We start from the raw sequence: 8,649 nt of genomic DNA on the forward strand, positions 1-8,649 counted from the left end.
AATGAATGTTTCTTTGATCTTTGATGATCTCTTTCTGGGATTCTAAGCCTGCGGCCTGTGATCTGGCTAGCAAGCATGTTTTATCTGGCCCCGTTAGTCTTTCTAAAAGAACTGGACAAAGCATTCAATAATTGGGAAATTTCGCATACAAGTCTGGTTTCTGACTTCCTGAAAGGATCTGGCAGTGCTGGGTCTACATTACGGTGCGGCAGCCGTTAGTTGAGGGGAGGCTGCCGCTGTCGGGGGGGTCCGTGCACTCCCACCTTGTACCTCACATTCTCTCTTGCTTTGTTCATCCTGGTTGCAGGCCTGGCTCTTGTCAGCATTTGAGTTGGCAGCCCCTGATCCATTTGAAGAAGGTGCTGGAAGGCCCTGGTGCCTGGGTTTGGAGTGAACAGCCCCGTGTCCCAGTCTGGCACCCACCCTGGCAACACAGAGGGGCTCTGGAGAAATCATTTAGCTCTCGTGTGCCTCAGATGGGTCTGTCAAATGAGGCCAAAAATAATCCAGGCCCTCCCTGTTTCATAACATCATCCTGAGGATTTAAAAAGGAGATAATCTTTTTAGCCCTTCTACAGATTGGGACTCCTGGTCTCTGAGATGGGAAGGTCAGGCTCTGCCGCAGCCCACAACTGCACCACATATCAGTTGTCAGGCTTCGGAAGGGGGGAACCCTTCTGCCACGCGCTAAATTCAGTTCCTGGGGTCATTAAGGGTGGCTTCTCAGCTCCTGTATGTCCCATCTCTCTGCTCCAGGTGGACAGCTGGGCCCTGGGCGTGTTGCTTTACACTCTCGTTTACGGAACGATGCCCTTCGATGGTTTCGATCACAAAAACCTCATTCGGCAGATCAGCAGTGGAGAGTACCGGGAGCCCACGCAGCCATCAGGTGCGTGCCCTGAGAGGGTCAGTGGTTGAGCGGGAGTGGTTGGCTTACCCTCTGTAGCTCACACTTTTTTGCTTCTGTTTTAACATTTGTAAGGAGTCCCCTGCTTTTCCTCTTCTTTTTTGCTCCAGATTTTTGCCTTCTGGCAATGCTGGCTTGCTAGGCTGCTTTGCCCAAACCTTCCCAAATGGAATTTCTAGAACAAATGTCCTCTACACCAGGCAAGCCGAGAGTCCTGTGTGCTTGCTGGGTGAACCTGGGCGAGTCTTTACCATGTAGATTCAATTTCTCCACTGTAAATTCACATTTTGGAAGAGAGATCACATGAAGTCCTTTCTAGTTCGTGTGGTCATATAAACCACCGTCATTAGACCCAGTGCCATGAGGGGGACAACTGCTTTTTTTCACCACTGTGCCCTCAGTTGGGGCATGGCCCACAGGTGCTGTTGGATTATTCATTATTTATTGCTATAACAACTCGATCCCTGTCCTCCCCCACCTCCCTGGGTCAATTTGGTGGTTTAGACAACAGCTAGGTACCCTAGCTCTCCGTTCCCTGGGTTGGCTAGAACTCTTCTAGCCTTGCTTGGGTTGCTTCTACAGTGGCATCCAGATGGCGGCTGGGCTGGGTCTGACTGGGTGACAGTTGCTCAGGGCTCCTCCCCATGGGCTCCCTCTCCACGAGCTGCCTCTCCAGGCCCCTCTTTCCAGGAGGCATCCTTGACTTATTTCATGGTGGCCCAGGGTTCTAAGATGGAGGAAGAAGAAGCTTCCGGGCCTTCTGTGCTGGACAGGCAGATAACGTCACTTCTACCCCGTTCTGTGGGTCAAAGCAACCAAGATTATAAGCTCCATCTCTTGCTAGGGGAGTGTGCTGTGTGACTGAAAAGTGTGTCTACCTGCCTGTCTTTGGAAAGTACTTAACACAGACCTTCCTATATAGACACACAGCACGCACGCGTGTGCACACACACACACACACACACACAGCCAATTTCTCACTCTTTGCAGTAGTTACATTCCACAAAGTTGCTATGGGCACGGAATGAGTGAATACCGAGGCCACATGGTTCCTAGAGCAAATACAGGGCCCGCGCTGTGGTCACAGTATATTGGTGTCGACTGATCAGTACATAGCCTTGTTTTACATATATTTCTGTCCAGAGACACCTCATTTAAAATATCCTGTGGACTCCTTCACATCAGACTCTCAGCCAGCAGTGCGATGGCTCGTACCTAAACGAAACCCATCTGACACATGTGTTTTCTCCGTAAGGTCCCTCATCACAGCCTTCTCGAACTCGGGAACCAGAGCTAGCGCTTTGGGCCACTTTAAAGGACAAACAAAAAGGACAAAAATGTGAAAAACATGGACAATGCAGGCTGTGAAAATTACACCTGTTTGCAGTATGAGAGTGGAAACAAGAAGGCAAGGAGGCGTCGTCTCCTTCGACCTTGGCGGGGAGCATACGTGCATGCTGGGGGTGACTCGGATTTTTTGCCACTTTGCAAATGGACATAAATGACAGGGAGAGTGCCTACACATTGATTTGGGGGTATAAATACATTTTAGTGAGCGGGAGAATTTATAATACAGAATCCTATGAATAATGAATACATACACATATAGATAGGTAGGCAATTAGGTGTGTGTGTGTGTGTGTGTGTGTGTGTGTATATATATATATATATATATTTTTTTTTTTTTAGACATTTCAGGTGACTCACCTGGTACCAACACAGCTCCTGGCACATTGCAGGAATCTAGAAAATATTTACTAAACGACTAAAGGAGCATCCTGTTACTTTTCAGGGGCGCAGCTCACCCGTGGTCGCATTGCCTGACCCCTGCCAGCTACTCATTAGCCCACATAAGTGGCTGAGGGGGAGGCGGCGCCTTCCCAGGATATAATTCACCTCCCGTTGGGGGAGCACAGTTTGATCTTAAAGTCAATTTATAAGCTGTGAGAGTCGGTTGGTTCCTGTGGCCTCCTCAACATCCCTTCGAGGCTTTCCCCTAGTTGTCTGGCAGCAAAAACGTGCCCATGGAATGTCTCAGCCAGGCTGTAAGCAGATAGCGGGTCTAGATGAGCTGTGTGAGCTGATGGCTCGGTAGGCTGCGGAGTATGTCAGAGAGGGAGAGGAGGTGAGCTCACTGGGCGTGGGTTTCAGGACTTGGCCAAGGCCCAGGGTCAGGCCAGCCTTGAGGATGGCCCCTCGCACTGCCCACATGTGCCATCCTTCTCGTTCTGCCTCTTTGACAAAGAGCTTCGCTCTCACCGTCTCAGCCCTAGATGTCCTTTTCATGCCGACACACTTTCCCCATGACCTTGAGCACTGCGTGTTTATACGAGACCACCTCACAGGCCTATAGAAAAGCCAAGCTCATCTCCCCCTGTTTTCCCTTTTGGTAAAATGATATCCACTGAAGAAATGGTGGGGCCCTCCTTGGGGTCAGGTCTGGAATCTGCTCCAGTTACCTAGCCTTCCCCATTTAATGAAGATCTGAGTTGACGGAGAGCTCGGTAGTTCTAGGACATTCCTTTGCATGGAGAAACATGCCAGAGGGTGACCATGCCCTAGCCTGTGGTTTCATGTCCTGATGATGCTTTTCAGGGACTGTCTGGAAGACTTTGGCTCCTGCTCCCTGGGGTGGCAGGACCAGGTCTCCCACTTGCTTGAGCACGTCACCCCACGCCAGCAGCGTCAGCCCCATCAAGGCCAAAGGCTTGCGTGATGCATCATTCTCTTTCTCTTGTGCTACAGATGCCCGAGGCCTCATTCGGTGGATGCTGATGGTGAACCCCGATCGCCGGGCCACCATCGAGGACATCGCCAACCACTGGTGGGTGAACTGGGGCTACAAGAGCAGCGTCTGTGACTGCGATGCGCTCCCCAACTCCGAGTCGCCGCTCTTGGCTCGCATCATCGACTGGCACCACCGTTCCACGGGGCTGCAGGCCGAGGCCGAGGCCAAGATCAAGGGCCTGGCCAAGCCCGGGGCCTCCGAGGTCATGCTGGAACGGCAGCGGTCCCTGAAAAAGTCCAAGAAAGAGAACGATTTTGCCCAGTCTGGCCAGGACTCGGTGCCCGAGAGCCCATCCAAGCTGAGTTCCAAGAGGCCCAAAGGGATCCTGAAGAAACGGAGCAACAGCGAACACCGCTCCCATAGCACCGGCTTCATCGAGGGTGTCGTGGGCCCTGCCTTACCCTCTGCTTTCAAGATGGAGCCCGACTTGGGCCGGACCGCTGTGCCCCTCCCAAGCTCCCCCGAGGCGGAGGGGCCGGGCAAGCTCAGCCCCAAGCAGTCGTCCACGATGCCCAAGAAGGGCATCTTGAAGAAGACCCAGCAGAGAGAGTCGGGTTACTACTCATCGCCAGAGCGCAGTGAGTCTTCGGAGCTGTTGGACGGGAACGATGGGCTGGGCAGTGGCCTGCCTTCCCCCAGTCCCCCGGACCCTGCCAGGGGGACGTCCCATGGCCTCTCCTGCCGCAGGAAGGGCATCTTGAAACACAGCAGCAAGTACTCAGCAGGGACCACGGACCCGGCCCTCGTCAGCTCTGAAATGCCCACACTGGAATCCTTGCTGGAGCCCGGCGTCCCCGCCGAGGGCCTCTCCCGGAGCTATAGCCGGCCCTCCAGCGTCATCAGTGACGACAGCGTCCTGTCCAGCGACTCCTTTGACTTGCTCGATTTGCAGGAGAATCGCCCTGCCCGCCAGCGTATCCGTAGCTGCGTCTCTGCTGAGAACTTCCTCCAGATCCAGGACTTTGAGGGGCTCCAGAACCGGCCCCGACCCCAGTACCTGAAGCGGTACCGGAACCGACTGGGAGACAGCAGCTTCTCCCTCCTCATGGACATGGACGATGTGACTCAGGTCTACAAGAAAGCTCTGGAGATCTGCAGCAAGCTTAACTAGCTCCCCAGGGTGTGGGGCTGGGTGGTGGGTGGGTTTGGGGGAGCCGTGGGAGCGATGACTTGTGCTAGTGAGCTGGTTACCTCTTTGCTGGCCGTGACAATAGACTGAAGAAGGATCGGTGCCGTCTTGGTTGGCCCAGTTTGCAGCCTTGAGCCAGCACCTGAAAGGGAGAAGTGGGCTGTCTGCCAGTCCTGCCCACTGCCAGTCAGATTTTAGGTCCTAATTGGCATTTACTTTGTGGCACTTCCTAGAGGACCAGCTGTCCAGGCGAGGTGGTATTGGCCAGCACTAAGAGGGAGGGGGGGAGGAAGCATATGGGAGAGGGAACATACACCTAAAAGTTGTCCAAATACTCCTGGAGGAAAGGCAAGAGAGACTGGGGCCATCTGCCTGGGGTGAGCTCAGACCTTGCTTCTTCCCTCCTCACGTGAACAGGCTTGGTCTGACTGCATGGGGTAGACAAGTAGATTTCAGCCACCTGAACCTGAATCGGTGATTGATTGGTAGTGGCTGCTGGGTGTGCTGGTGCCAGTACCCTAGGCACATGGGAAGGAGTGCTGTGATTGAATAGCAAAGGCTGCCTTGGGAATGGGAAGGGGAGCAGTAACATCCATGCCATGTGGTTGCCATCCCTGACATGGCTAAGCCCTGAAAGTGTTGGGTTGAGGCATCCTGTGGGATCTATGCTTGTCTTTCATGCCTCTAGTGGGTCCTTTGTTAATTTGCTACTCTACCTGGAATGAAAGACAGGGCCTTGGGCAGGGAGAGAATGCTCTGAACACCGCTAAGGTTTAAGAGTCAGCCCGTGGTGATTTTTGGGCTTCTTGCTGTTTCCCACTTCTTTCCCAATGTCTGCCTTGCTCTTTAGCACAACCTCCCAAGGGTGGTCAGGGAGAAGGAGGAGGATGTCAGAGATCAAAACTCTGGTGTGTAACAGAACTTGGGACCCTCTGAGGTCTTTGGGCAGATGAATGAAAATTGGTCCACACCAGCAAGAGGGCAATTTGTCGATTTCTTTAACATCTCATTATTAACTGGAATGCTGCCTCTTGGATTCTCACCTGCATGAATTGGATGTGACGCTGTCCACAGTCTCCAAAGGAATAACTGGCTCAACGATTTACCCTGTTTACTACTAGCAAATGGTTTTCCCATCCACCAAGTGTAGCATCCGCAGAGGCGGGCGAGTTTGCTTCTAGGGAGTTAGTGTGTAGGTGGGATATTTGGATGAGGAAAAGAAAGGTAGGTATAAGGTGCTCCCCCTGTATCTAGGGATTCTGTCATGGGTTTGAAGTCCTAGACTTTGGGGGAAAAGAAAGTTCCACCCATTCAAATAAATAAGGTGTTGAAAGAGCAGAGTGGGTTGGGAGGAAGCATATAGAAGAGGGAACCTGTCCCAAGAAGCCATCCAGATGGTTCTGGAGGAGGCAGAAAAGAGGTATAGCAAGACTCTTATCATAAAAAGTAATATAACTAGGTATTTAACATCTAGACACCCAGATTACAGGTGATAAGATGTCAGTCCCACAATGGGACATCTTCAGATACTGGGTTTGGAAGTAATGTCTCATGGGGGAATTTGAGATGACTTCAGATCCTACTGGCTATGCAAATGGAAAGGCTTGTTTCAAGATGGTCAGCCTCTACTAGCCACAAAGGCATACAAGGAGGACTAGTCTTGAGGGGTATTTTTGGGAAAACCAACAGATGTAGTTTATAGGGAGAATGCAAAAGAATTCACCGTAAGGCACTGAGAACATTCTTTGGAGTAAAACTGCCCTAAGAAGATGGCTCCATTTCTCCCCTTGCCACCAGCTCTGGTGGTGTGGCTTGTGCATGCCTTCAGGTCCACCTGGGTGGTGTGTTATGGGAAGCTTCTCTGGTGTCTTTCATTCAATTATACCTCCTTCCTGAGCTCCAGTATAGGTTCAAAGGGAAAAAAAAAAATCTGTAGATAGCCAATTGTGTGTGTGGGAAGTGTGGGTGCATGGAGGGCATCCTGCAGCCTCCAGGCTTCCCATTCCTTGTCTCATTTGTGTAATCTGTTCTGGACAGCCTGTATGGCCACACTGCTGGTCCCGCATGCATGGCAGCTGGCCTCGTTGGTTGCTGTCAATATGCCTAAGGTTTAACACCTATCTACTTGGTGAGACATTTTTTTCCTTTTGCCAAGTGATTGTGTCCGTTTAGTATTTTCCATCCTTCTACAATGACACTATTAAGGAAAATCATTCTACTTCTCCCCTTTCCCCCGAAACCCCTCCCCCCACATGCATGTTCTCTTTTGTCCATCAACCCAGATCGTGGATTGTGACAAAGACCGTCCTCCACTCAGAGGCAAAGGGTCTGAGTTGAGTCCTGGTGTGCTGCTAACTAGCTGGTGGCTTGAGACACCTGCAGTGTTTGGGCGGCTAAGTTTTCCCTTTAATGAGGACTGGAGGGGTGGGGTAGCCCATCTCTCAGGCCCCCTGCCTGCTTGTGACATTCTGCTAACACCTTTTGATTCTACATGCTGTGTTGACTCTGTCCTTTCAAGGAAAAACCTGGAATAGAAAAACCCTGACACGCAGCTCCCTGCTTCCTGATTAAGTCCTATCATCCCTACCGGCCAATCCCCGAACAAGGAAGTCCTGCGTGATTCATTTCCATGGAATTACAAGTGAGAGACACTTTTATGACCTGGTGGACCAAGCGGGAGATTCCATGTCAGCTCTCCTGGTCCTTTCCTGGCCTCTTTTGGCCTTGCCATGTCTTAGTTTACACATTTGCCAAAGGAGTAGAATTATACTTCTTTTTACAGGTAAATTTTAAGGCATGATCAGTTTTCAGGAAGTGCTTCAAGACCCTAGGCGAAATGAAAATGCTAAGTGCTCCCTAACTTTCCATCCCTGTTATAAGGTGCTGCTTCTTCGGATGATGGGGAGCACTTTTCAGGGGGAAATTCAGGGGAGTGTCGCCCTGGCCTGCTGTCTTGAGTACAAATGTGAATGATCAGCTGACTGCTTTTTGCCAAACTGGAAATGTTCTGTAGGGATTTACTGGCATGGTATCATTCCTAGAAGAAAAAAAAAAAAAAAGAGAGAGAGAGAGAGAGAGAGAGAGAAACTTGACTGCACATTTTTTTTTTTTTAAATCCGTGTTGTGACTTTTATTTAATTTCTATTTTTTTTTGTTTTGGTAATAAAAAGTTGACTTTTTTTATTTGAATTTGTCTTTTTTTATTTATTGGTCTGAAAGGCATTTCAAAGGTATTATAATAATATATTGGTGTAATTTAATTGGTGCAACATGCTTTATGGCTCCAGTCAAAATTGGTTTTTGTTCATTTGATTGGTTTGAGCCCAGAACAGCCTACAGGGGGAAAAATGCTGGATAACAACCCAAAGTGTTTGTATTTTCATTGGAAATTGACTTTTGTTTTGTTTTTCTTTTTTTGTTTGTTTGTTTGTTTCCATTTTTATTTTTAAATTAAATAAATTGTAATGAACTGAACCGAACTGGGACCTTGTTTCTTTATTTGGTTGATTTCCTCTTACTTAATCAAGTAAGTGACAGAACGCGTTTATGTAGCAGAAACCCACCCAAGCTAGTTTATACACAAAGGGGGAATTTATTTGAAGTTTTTGGAAAAAGAAATGCAGCTAGCGGTGCAGCTGGAACCAGAACTGGAGAAGGCAGAGCCGAGGGAACGACAGGCCCTTTTTTCTGCTCCTCTTCGCACACTGGCTTTCCTCTCTTCCTCCTCTTGTAGCCTAGCTTTCTCCCTGATTTTATGACCCAGTTTGGTTTACCCCACAGCTTCCAAATGTACACGTTCTCTGGTTCCAAAAGAGACGATGGAAT

General features: G+C 49.9%; 1 protein-coding gene across 1 annotated transcript in view; it reads left to right on the plus strand.

Moving 5' to 3' along the window:
* NUAK1 (NUAK family kinase 1) overlaps window positions 1-8,298 on the plus strand; it is a 71,650-nt gene extending 63,352 nt beyond the window's left edge. Inside the window, exons 6-7 of the mRNA XM_004743057.3 lie at window positions 757-889; window positions 3,653-8,298. Of these exons, the coding sequence (XP_004743114.1) occupies window positions 757-889; window positions 3,653-4,806 (1,287 nt within the window). The 3' untranslated portion in view covers window positions 4,807-8,298. The remainder of the gene's footprint in view (window positions 1-756; window positions 890-3,652) is intronic.
* The last annotated feature ends 351 nt before the right edge of the window (window positions 8,299-8,649 follow it).

Source organism: Mustela putorius, unplaced genomic scaffold, assembly GCF_011764305.1.
Source record: "Mustela putorius furo isolate JIRA1106 unplaced genomic scaffold, ASM1176430v1.1 tig00000788_pilon_pilon_pilon, whole genome shotgun sequence".
Taxonomy (NCBI): Eukaryota; Metazoa; Chordata; class Mammalia; order Carnivora; family Mustelidae; genus Mustela; species Mustela putorius.